This window comes from Canis aureus, chromosome 16, assembly GCF_053574225.1.
Source record: "Canis aureus isolate CA01 chromosome 16, VMU_Caureus_v.1.0, whole genome shotgun sequence".
Classification (NCBI taxonomy): Eukaryota; Metazoa; Chordata; class Mammalia; order Carnivora; family Canidae; genus Canis; species Canis aureus.
Window position 1 is genome coordinate 57,182,102 of NC_135626.1, and position 11,461 is coordinate 57,193,562.

Sequence of the window (11,461 nt, forward strand, 5' to 3'; positions counted from 1 at the left end):
ACAGAGAGGCTCACAAATGCACACAGGGGGGATCCCTTTATTTAAATGCGAAAAAGAAAAATCTCTGCAAAAGATGCTCAGTGCACACGTCTAAAGAGAGTGGTGGATAATAAGTGTTGGGTCTTTAAACCGGATGTGAGATCAAGCCTAGCAAAGCGGAGGAGGGGGCTGGGGACGGGGAAGGAAAAGACAGTGGAGGGAAGGGCAGCGGGGAGGGAAGCGGCCCAGCATTTTCTTCCTGGTCGGCACTATTAGTCTCGGCCAGTAGGGGGCAGAGGCGCTGCCATGGGAAAGGACGAACGCCATCATGATTCTAGACCCTCGGCAGACACCGTACCCGGTTTCCTTCGAGGGCGGGGTTAACCGCCCGGAAACGGAAGTCTCGCTCTCTTCCGTTCTCCATTCCTGCCGCCTGCCGTGAGTGTCTCTGCGGGTAAAGGGAGCCTGGGGGGCCATCCGGGGTAATCCGCGAGTGGGTGAGGCCTGGGGGCCCCGGGCGTGGGCCGCGGGTGCGGGGAAGGAGGCTGGAGCGCGGCGGCCGGGGCATTTCGGCGGGGGGAGGGGAGGAGAAGCGGGGTCGCGGCCGCTCCCCGCGCCCCGCTGACGCCGACGTCGGTGTCCCCGCAGGTGCCGGCCGCGCGCTGACCCCCGCGACCCCGTTGCCATGGTGAGTGTGGCCCGCGCTGGACCCCCTCGGGGAGGGCGGGGGGGCGGGGGCCCCCGGTTCCCGTGAGGAGCTGGTGGCGGTGCTCGGGTCACGGCCGGAAGCGGCGTCCGCGCGGCTCACCAGCGCTGGCTTTGCGTTGCAGCCTCGCAAAATCGAGGAAATCAAGGACTTCCTGCTGACGGCCCGGCGGAAGGACGCCAAATGTAAGTGGTCGGCCCGGGCGTGCGGCCCTGGTCTGCAACTCTGCCCCCCCCCCCACCCCGCCCGCCCCGGCATCCCTACCCTGGTCCTTCCCGCGTCCCTCCCCTGGTCTGTAACTCTGCCCCCCGCCCCATCTCGCAGCATCCCTACCCCACACCTTCCCTGCTCCCTAACCTTGCACCTTCCCGCGTCCCTCCCCTGGTCTGTAACTGCCGCCCCCCCCCAATCCCTCAGCATCCCTACCCCACACCTTCCCTGCTCCCTAACCTTGCACCTTCCCGCGTCCCTCCTCTGGTCTGTAACTCTGCCCCCCGCCCCATCTCGCAGCATCCCTACCCCACACCTTCCCTGCTCCCTAACCTTGCACCTTCCCGCGTCCCTCCTCTGGTCTGTAACTCTGCCCCCCCCCCTCCCCCCCATCTCGCAGCATCCCTACCCTGGTCCTTCCCTGCTCCCTAACCCTGCACCTTCCCAGGTCCCTCCCCTGGTCTGTAACTGCCGCCCCCCCCAATCCCTCAGCATCCCTACCCCACACCTTCCCTGCTCCCTAACCTTGCACCTTCCCGCGTCCCTCCTCTGGTCTGTAACTCTGCCCCCCCTCCCCCATCTCGCAGCATCCCTACCCTGGTGCTTCCCTGCTCCCTAACCCTGCACCTTCTTGCAGTCCCTCCCCTCCCTGGTCTGTAACTCTGCCCCCCCCCCCCCAATCTCACAGCATCCCTACCCTGATCCATAACCCTGCACCTTCCCAGGCCCCTCCCCTGGTCTATAACTCTGCGCCCCCCACCCCCCACCCCAATCTCACAGCATCCCTACCCTAGACCTTTCCCTGGTCCCTAACCCTGGACCTCTCCATCGCACTCTAGATTTCACCCCATCTCCACCTTGGGACCCCCACCCTGGCCATGCCCTAGACCTTCCCGCAGTCCTTCCTCTGGTCCCTAACCTAACCCTGGACACACACACACACCGTCCCTGTCCTAGACCTCCCTCCAGTTCCTTCCTAGACCTTTACCCCCAGACCCTCATTTCCGGAGTATCAGACCGAGGGCGGCTGTTGAAGCCTATGCCTGGCTGCCAAGAGCAGGGATTTTCTCCTGTTTCCCAGAAGAAAGAACTTTGTTGGGTACTGTGTTCCCTTCTTCATTGTGAGCATTTTTTTTTAGTTGTGAGCATTTTTTAATCCATCCTTATTTCAGAAAAGGTACATGGTCCGAGCAGAGTCCTTAACTAGGTGCAAGTCTGGAAACGCATGTCCGGGAACCCTGACCTTGGTGCCGCGATGGGTTCTAGGCCCGCTTCTCCTGATACAGGCCCCGCACAGGGAGCTGTAGGAGTTAGTTTCCCTCGCCCATGAATAAGGAAAAGGGGACGATGCATCAGAAGCCTACAGCAGCAAGCTTTGGGTGGATCAAGTACCAGCCCCCGGTGCCCTGTGTTCTCACTGGTGCACCCCTGGTGGGAGGGGGGGCTCATGCCTCGTACTGTGTAGATCTTGAATTCACATGGGGGGCTGGGTAGTCCATAGTCTTCATTTGCTGCCACATCAAATGCTCCTTAAAGCTTCCTTTCCTGCTCACAGATGTGTCATCAAGAGAACATCAGTCATTTGTGAAAGTAGAGCCGTGTTCTGCTGACAGCTTGAGGTGGCCAAGGCCCTAATGCTCTGTCAGTGGAAGGATGAAGTGGTGGGAGCGTGGGGAGAGCGCTGTAGTTGGTTCACGGGGATGCGGAGGGTCCTATTAGTGTCCCTCTGCCTGTGATCCTCTAGGGCTGTTTGGTTGTCATCTGTGGGAACAGGTAGGAGCATCTGCCCTGTCCAATTCTTTTTTTTTTTTTTTTTTTTTAAGATTTTTATTTATTTATTCATGAGAGAGACAGGCAGGCAGAAACACAGAGGGAGAAGCAGGCTCCCTGCGGGGAACCTGATGTGGGACTCGATCCCGGGACCCTAGGATCATGACCTGAGCCGAAGACAGACGCTTAACCACTAAGTCACCCAGGCGTCCCATGCCCTGTCCGATTCTTCAGAGACCAGTGACACTGTCGTGCTATAAAGAGGTTATTGTGACTGTCTCGTTCAGACTGGGGACATTGGGGTCACTGCCTGGCTCCAATCCTAATCCTGTCAGGTAGCTGTCCTCAACACATGTAAACACAACACTACCTTTTTCCTCCATTGAAGGGGGGCTGATAATAGCATCTGTCCCAGGTATTGGTGCAAGGCTCACATCTTAAGGACCCTTGAGACTCCTCACTATGAAGAAGAACTGGAATTCAGGATCCTGATTTTAGACCGAGTGGCCTGTGAGGGTCCGGGGTTATGGTCCTGTGGACACCGTAGAGTGCTCAGTGTTTGTTGAGTCAGCATTTCAAAACATTCATAATTATAAATAGGCATAACACAAGCCTCACTTAGGTGTACAGTCCACTGGCACTAGGGACCTTTCGAGCTACATTTTCTGAACTTGTGACCTTGCAAAACTGAAACTACACTCAAACACTAACTCGCCATCCTCTCCCTCCAGTGCCCGGCTTCCTCCATTCTGCTTGCTTTGTGGATCTGACTGCTCGAGATGCTCCAGTGAAGGAAATCAGTGTTTGTCCTTGCATGACTGGCTGGCTTCATCTAGCCAGGGTCTTGGGGTTCATCCGTGTTGTGAAGCATTTGTCAGTTTCCTTTTTAAGGCCAAATACTCCATCATGCGGGTGTGCCACAGCTTGTTCATCCAGCGTGGACATTTGGGTGGTTTCTACCTTTTGGCTATTTCGAATCCTGGTCCCTTGAACATTGGCGTACAGATTCCTTGTTTCTGCTAAGTGAAGTACTGCGCAGTACGGTGGTGTGGGATAAAGCTTTTTCTTTTAAGAGCTCCATATGTCTTCCTTACAGATGTTCAACTTAATTGATAGGCGTCCGCCAGCTGCTAGGGGCCATGCAGTGCACTTAGCTTTAAGAGGAATGTTAAGATAGCAAAACAGGTTGATTTGAATGAATACCCAGTTTGTTGAATTTACTAAAACAAGCTGAGGCAGCCATGGCCTTGGGCAGGCTTGAGTGCTTTCTCCTGTGATGTGCCTCATTTCTTCAGTTTCCAGCAGAGATGGAGTTGTGAGTCTAGGTTAATCTCCCTGCTTCTGTGAGGGCTGAGTGCGTGTCTGGTGAGGCACACAGGCTGAGACGCTGGAGCCTCAGAGTGGACCTTAGCCACCTGATTCATGATTGGCACTTTAGTGAGTTTGTAATAATGGCTGTTTTTAAAGTTAGAATGAGTGACGCCTGGGTGGCTTAGTGGTTGAGCATCTACCTTTGGCTCGGGGCATGATCCCAGGGGTCCTGGGATCAAGTCCAACATCAGGCCCCCTGCAGGGAGCCTGCTTCCCTCTGCCTGTGTCTCCGCCTCTCTCTCTCTCTCTCTCTCTCTCTCTCTCTGTGTCTCATGAATAAATACATAAAATCTTTAAAGATGAGTTTTGATGGATACATGAAATAACTAACTTTCAGGAAAGTCAGTGTCCTCCAGTGGCCAGAGCCTGGAAAATGGGTTTTAAAATGTAAGGAAAAGCTTTAGCGCATAACTCGGGCAAGGGGATGGGTATCCTAAAGGAAGTGGTTGCCATTGCCCCAGGGGCGGAGAACCTATTCCTATAATTAGAGAGGTAGAAAGTTCTTGATCAGAGCAGATAATCCACTTCCTCATTTGATGAGGTACTGTTAATCCTTTAAAAAAATAAGATGGGGATCCCTGGGTGGCGCAGCGGTTTGGCGCCTGCCTTTGGCCCAGGGCGCGATCCTGGAGATCCGGGATCGAGTCCCACGTCGGGCTCCCGGTACATGGAGCCTGCTTCTCCCTCTGCCTGTGTCTCTGCCTCTCTCTCTCTCTCTGTGACTATCATAAAGAAATAAAAACGTAAAAAAAAAAAAAAAAAAAAAATTAAAAAAATAAGATGGATAGGGACGCCTGGGTGGCTCAGCGATTGAGCACCTGCTTTAGGCTCAGGGCGTGATCCCAGGGTCTGGTAATCGGAGTCCCAAGTCCTGCATTGGGCTCCCCACTGGGAGCCTGCTTCTCCCTCTGCCTGTGTCTCTGTGTCTCTCATGAACAAATAAATAAAATCTTAAAAATAATAAGATGGATACAGAATGTTCTCGGGTGGTGTTCCATGTAGCAGATTCCTATGTTTTTGTGTGTAAACCAGTTACCGTTAAGTCTTAGGCTCTGACACTGATATAAAGGAACTGTAGGTTTCTGACACTCTAAAATATTGAAGTCTTAGAGGACCTCTGGTTTTCTGTTTCCACAAAGGGGACGATACAGGGAGGTAAGCACAGCCCTGACCACGGTTGCTGCCACAAATGCCGCTTTTCTGCATAAATTTAAAATGGGTGAACTGCGTGATGGCTTTTCTGCAATAACTTTAATTGCCAATTCTGGTCTCTTTGGTAGCCGTCAAGATCAAGAAGAATAAGGATAATGTGAAGTTTAAAGTTCGATGCAGCCGATATCTTTATACTTTGGTCATCACAGACAAAGAGAAGGCAGAGAAACTCAAGCAGTCTCTGCCCCCAGGTAAGCGAGCCTGGAATCCTGGGGGGCTGATCAGAAATGTGGAAGGTGCGTGCTTCACTGTTGCGTTTCTTAAGTAGTCCCCAGATTGAGGAAAGTCCATTTTGCAGCTTGTCTTAATATCTCTCTTGCTGTTGGTAGTGCAAGGAATGAATACTTGTGGTTCTCAGAGTTTACATCCCATACCAGAATGTTTCCCTGGCCAGAGGACAGTTTGTTTTACTCCTGTCCGTCCTTTTCTGACCCAGAATAGTAACAGCTAACACTTACTCTGGATAATTCTTCCTTCTCCCCACAACCCTACAAGGTAGATGCTGGTACCGATCCTCAGTTTTGCAGATTGGAAAATTAACTACTGTAGGCCATGAGCCTAGGTTTAGCCATCCTGACTGCAGGGAGATGGCCTAGGGTGCAGAGTGGTCTCAGAGGCTGCTGCTTCCAGTGGAAAGGTCTCCAGTGCAGCTTGGCTTTCTAAGAACTTCTTGAGAGCTCTTCATGAAGGCCGAGAGAGGGAATGTGTGTTTTGGTTGTTTTTGTTGATCAAACACTAACTTGGTTTTATGTTTTACTCCCTTAAGGTTTCTTTATTTTATTTTATTTTTTTTTTAAGATTTTATTTATTTATTCATAGACACACAGAGAGAGGGGCAGAGACACAGACAGAGGGAGAAGCAGGCTCCACGCAGGGAGCCCGATGTGGGACTCAATCCCGGGTCTCTAGGATCACACCCCAGGCTGCAGGCGGCGCCAAACCACTGCGCCACCAGGGCTGCCCGGTTTCTTTATTTTAGAGAGAAAACATGGTGGGGGTGAGGGGGGCAAAGGGAGGGAGAGTCCTAAGCAGACCCTGCTGAGCGTGGAGCCCCACATGGGACGTGATCTCACAACCCTGAGATCACAACCTGAGTGGAAACCAGGAGTCAGATGCTAAACCCATTGCACCATCTAGGCACCCCTAACGCTAACTTAATTTTTTTCCCCTTTTTTAAAATTTTTCTTTTTTTTTTTTTATTTTTTTTATTGGAGTTCAATTTGCCAACATATAGCATAACACCCAGTGCTCATCCCGCCAAGTGCCCCCTCAGTGCCCATCACCCAGTCACCCCAGCCCCCCACCTTTTTTAAGAGTGAGCATGCAAGAGGGGCAGAGATTGAGGATCTTAAGCAGGCTCCATGCTCAGTATGGAGCCTGATGTGAGGCTTGATTTCACAATTTCAATTAACTTAATATTTTAAGCACAACCACCATTTTCTGCTTAATTTCTGAGTTTTGTTCACCCTTATTAGCTTGAGTACAAAGTCCAGACAAGCAAGAGTAACTAAATAAAATGTGTATGTTCGAGGTGACTCACTTTTGTATCTCTTTTCCTCTAGGTTTGGCAGTGAAGGAGCTAAAATGAACCTGGCCCACTGATTTGAACTGTATTAAAATTTTAAAAATTCTTATAACGTCTTTTGTCTTTGAGGGTGGGAAGGGAAATATTACTTGGTCATGGCTTTGGGTGGGAACGGGGGCAAGGGGGGGGTGGCTCCTGGTTGCCACCTATTTGCATCCCTCATCTTACGCTGTGACTTCAGTGGACAAATAAAACCATCCTCTTAGCCTAAGTTTGAAAATAAGTAGATGGAAACAGAGATATTTGTGGAAGTAACCCAGGATGCCCTCATAGCATTTAAAAGTCCATTAGGTAAAGTGAGCTTCCTATTAATGAAGATGATAGTTACAGGGTGGAGTTGATTAGCTTCTTGGAAATAGCTACAGGCTGAGCCATCCCATCCTCCGAACAGAGCTCTGCCTTCAGATCCACCGTGTAGGAGAGGCTGAGGCTTTTTATTCAGACTAAGACCCTTTGTTTCCTAAGTGCTGCTCAAGGTAACGTGGAGCTTAAGAACATTTAGGGTGTGATAAGATGATTGGTAAGAGCAGGTGAGTGTTAGCCCAGCAAAGCGGGCCACCCAGGGAAGAGGAACCAGGAACAAGATCTGGGACTGAAAGACCAGTGTGTTAAATCCAGGTGAAAGTTGGGGAGGAACCAGGGTTCTTGCAGGAAGTGTGACCCTGGGCCTCATGGCAGTAGGGTGAGGGGTGTGAGTGGCCCACTGCTCGTAAGGGCCCAAAATCCCAGCATGAAGGCAGCCCAGGTCCCAGCCAGCCCCAACTCCTTGGGGATTGAATCCAGGTTCCGCCTGCCAACTAGCATGCTCCCGAGAAATGACCTCACTGTTGAGCGCTGTGCACCGATAACCAGCCCCAGGGAAGAACTGCAAGTCTCTGCCCGGAGTCACGGAAAAATCAAGAAGGGGACAGTTATCAGAAGAGGCCCTGAGATCAGCTTTGATGGCGGGCGACGGTGCCCCACAGCCAGCAGGCGGCGCCTCATAGAATCCCCTCCAGGGGCAAGCAGTGGGGTTGGGCCTCCTCCTCCTTTTGGTGCACGTGGTTTAAGCAGAGGAAACCGGGAACGCTGCCTCCACGGGCCGGGCGCCGTGCGCAGGGCTGGTTCATAGGCGGCTGAGTGGGGTCCGCCAGGCTGCCTTTCCCGACGTTGCCCGAGTGTCCGTGTGGTTGTGGCACATCCGGCATTGACAACCTCGGTCTATCGTAGGGGGGAATGACCTAAGAGTGACGGTTCCGTCCCCTTGTGGCACCTGGCAATTTGGAGATGAATGCGGGTCATGTCTGGACAGGCCGCCAGGTGGCGACACACTCCTAGTGAGCGGTCTCCAGCGCGGGTCTAGAGATGGTTGCAGGATAAAATCCCCTCCCAAGTAGCCTAGTGCCTGAATTAGCTGCGGTGGCTTTTTTTTTTTTTTTTCTCCTAAAGAAGTTGTAAGGCTGTAAGGGAACCTGAATCCAGTCGTGAGAGGCGTGGGTCTCTTCAGGGTGCTCAGCGACCCACCCAGGATGGAGCGGCCTCCGTGGCTTCCAGGCCTCCCCGTTCTCTGGGTGTTGGAGATTCCCAGGCAGAGAGGGAAGGCTTGCCACTTGGACTCCCTTTGTCCCGGCACATTGTGCAGAGACAGGCCCCAGCTCCTAGGAGACAAGCCCTGCGGCATGTGTCTGGCCTCCGTGCCTGGAGAAGGCACCCTTTCCTGCCGGGGTTCTCAGCCCTGGCTGGTGCCTTGGAGCCATTTGGGGCGCTTGCTCAAAATTCGCCACGGTGGCCAAGGCTGACCGCAGACGTTCTGAGTAAGTTGGTTTGGTGCCCAGGTAGATGTTGAGCCCTCAGGTGGCCAAAGCAGTTGCCGAGGTCCGCTTGTCGGCCCGGGTGAGCCCAGTGCTGCTGCACACGGGCTGAGTGGCCAGGTGTGGGCCGCGGGGCTGGTTGGGAACGGGCAGGAGTGCTGTTCCCACTTCAGCTCCGTGAAGAGTCCCGGGAGGTCTCCTGCTCCTGTGCTCTGCTCTGCTCTGCTCCGCAGGCTCGCCTGCCTAGGTCAGCAGGCCTCTGGGGAAGAAGCCAGAAGGATCACTGTCTGGCTGGGTGCAGACTGGCAGAGCAGGTTTGGGTGTTGGTTGCTGCACCCACTTGGCTGGTCCTGAAGGCTAGCCTTGGTGGTCTGTCTTCAAGCCTGTGTGCAGGCCTGCCCCTTGCCCCACCTCCTCCTTCTCTGGGACCAACCCCCACCCCCTTGGGCAGGACTCCCCTGTACCAGGTTCAAGGTCAATCCCCAGGGCCAGCGGCTCCCAGGAGCCAGCCCCTCCCACTGGTATCTTGCCCTCCCTCCCCTGCAGGCTTACAGCTACTGTTGTGACTCTAATCTTCTAGAGGAATGCCAAATCCCCAAACTTCCGGGCGCGTTCAGGAGGCAGGATCAGCAGCTGGGGCCTTCTGTGCTGTTCACAGGGAGAGAGACAGGAGGGGAGACTGTGCATGTGGCACCAAGCAGGGCCCATCACGGAGGTGCCAGGGCGGCATCGTCATGCCGGGTGTCAAAGCTCGCCTGCTGAGGGGGCTCCCAGGACATTGCATCAGATGCGTTGTCCTCTGCAGGCGGCTTCAAAGACCAAAATCCTTACCAGGCCCTTGGGGGAAATGGCCCTTGCCTATCTCCACCCACCCCCGCCCCTCCTTTTTTAAAATAAATAAATAAATAAATAAAGGTATTTATTTTAAAGTAAGGTTTATTGAGGCAAAATTTACAGTGAAATTCACCCTTCTTGGTGTGCAATTCTATGACTTTTGACAAACACTTAGAGTTGTATAAACACGCCTGCAATCAGAATTTCTGTTTCCATCACAAGGAAAAGTTCCCTCTTACACCACTGCCCTGGAGGGGGGCACTCAACCTCTGATTCCCCTTCTACACCCTTACACCCCCACCACCCGATCTCATAATGTACTGTCTCTACGCAGAACCCTTGCCCAGGACACCCCGTTACCAACACCAGACCTGAAAGCAATGAGTAGCTCATCACTGGGGGGAAGAGCTGCCTTTCCTCCCCTGGTAAGCTCCAGACCCCATGCAGACAAGAACGCAGATATTTCGTCGGTCACTGAATTCCCTAGAACCGAGACGGTGCTCAGCTAAAGTTTGTTCAATTCATGAAAAACCCTATGAGAAAAGGAGGGGTCTAGGGCCTTCTGTGGCCCCCTCAGCGGCTCAGCTTTGGGCATGCGCAGATGATGAGCCAGCCGCAGTCAGGGTCAGGGAACTGGGACCACCAGTACAAGTGGGGATCCATCCCTCTCCTGGCCCCTGGACCTCTGGTAGCGGTCCTGGTAGGGACATCTGTGGTCCATGCCTCCTCCGGCAGCCACCTTTTCAGGGCACCACACCCAGCTCCCCGGAGCTGAAAACTCAGGAGTTTCTCTGGAGTCCCCTTTCTCAGCCACGTCGCTGCCCTTGACCCTCATGATCACCCCCCAGACTGTGTCCAACTCCAGCCCAATCCCTGGGGACCCCTAACTCCTCCGCCCCCACTTAGACCTCAGGTGTCCCTTTACCCTGACCTTGTCCTTGTCTCAAGCCTCACCTCTCCTTGCCTCCTCCCCCTGCTGTGCCCCAATAACACCACTGCTGTTTGCAGTTCCAGAACCTCCTTTTCATGCCTGGGGCCTCTGTGAGTGCTCAGCATACTCAGGGCCAGGCATCCACAAGAGTTTATGGATCAGCAGCTGCCCTCAAGCGCATCCTGGTCCGCTGACCCTGCTCGGCTTTTGCTTTCCGCCCAAGCGCTCGGCCGCCCAAGCACCGTACCCCTGGCCAAGGGTTTTCATCTGCCCTGTTCAGTGCCTGGCACATAGTAGGTGCTCAGTAAATGTGTGCTGTGGATGGCCTCGTGTCTCCCCGAGAAGGCCAGCCTTTCCGGGCACTCCCAGGGCTCTCCTCCTCTCCCTCCAGCCTGGAGGGCCCCTTCCTCCAGGAGGCCCGCCCCGGGCCGCTTGCCAGGAAGAATCACAGCGCTTTCCCCAGCTCCCAGTGCTTCCAAAGCAGCATCAGCTAGCGGTCGGGGCGGATGCACTGGGCGCTCCCGGGACGGATCCACATCTGACTTCTCTGAGGCCACGTGGCTTGCACAGCGGATGCTCCATAAACGACTGAGAGTGAATTTACAACCAGCGACCCAGGGGCAGGCTGCTGCTCTGGGCAGTCCCCAAACTCTCAACTTACTTCCCTCTGGAAGCCCTGGGAGCGGCCGCGTCGCCCCTCAAGCCAGGGCTGACACGCTACCTCCTGATTGGAGAACAAGCAACGAGAAGCCCGGGACCTCGAGGCGGCCGGGGAGAAACAGGAGCGTTGGGGGCAGTTCTCCCTTTTCTTCCCACCTCAATTCGACCGCGGGGCAAGGAGGGAATCCAAAACAGGATTCTGGATTCTGCGGGTTCGCGAGGACGGTCCCCGCCCCTGCTTGCAGCCCGGGGGCGCGCCCGGGGCGCGGGTCGGGCCCGGGAGGGGCAGGGGGCGGGGCCTGAATGGGCGGGGCCTGAGGCGGGCGGGGCGGGTCCTGGATGGGCGGGGCTGGCCTGGGGGCGGGCCCCGAGGTGGGCGGGGCATGGGCGGGCGGGGCCGGGGCGCGCGTCCC

At 54.6% G+C, this 11,461-nt stretch overlaps 1 protein-coding gene across 4 annotated transcripts; it reads left to right on the forward strand.

Annotated features, from left to right (window-relative positions):
- Nucleotides 1–292: 292 nt before the first annotated feature.
- On the forward strand, nucleotides 293–6,885 carry RPL38 (ribosomal protein L38). 4 transcript variants are annotated; one of them, XM_077854096.1, is made up of 5 exons: nucleotides 293–417; nucleotides 628–667; nucleotides 810–870; nucleotides 5,317–5,439; nucleotides 6,811–6,885. In XM_077854096.1, the coding sequence occupies exons 1-5, from the start codon at nucleotides 308–310 to the stop codon at nucleotides 6,834–6,836; spliced, it is 360 nt and encodes a 119-aa protein (XP_077710222.1). In that variant the 5' UTR covers nucleotides 293–307; the 3' UTR covers nucleotides 6,837–6,885. The 4 variants fall into 4 exon arrangements, with proteins under 4 accessions (XP_077710222.1, XP_077710223.1, XP_077710225.1 ...); XM_077854097.1 differs by having other exon boundaries at nucleotides 363–433; XM_077854099.1 differs by having other exon boundaries at nucleotides 386–461.
- The last annotated feature ends 4,576 nt before the right edge of the window (nucleotides 6,886–11,461 follow it).

Coding starts and splice junctions, on each gene's coding strand:
- RPL38 (XM_077854096.1), top strand. CDS start 308: ATGATTCTAGACCCTCGGCAGACACCGTACCCGGTTTCCTTCGAGGGC. Junction 418..627: donor CTCCATTCCTGCCGCCTGCC/GTGAGTGTCTCT, acceptor GTGTCCCCGCAG/GTGCCGGCCGCGCGCTGACC. Junction 668..809: donor CCCGCGACCCCGTTGCCATG/GTGAGTGTGGCC, acceptor TTTGCGTTGCAG/CCTCGCAAAATCGAGGAAAT.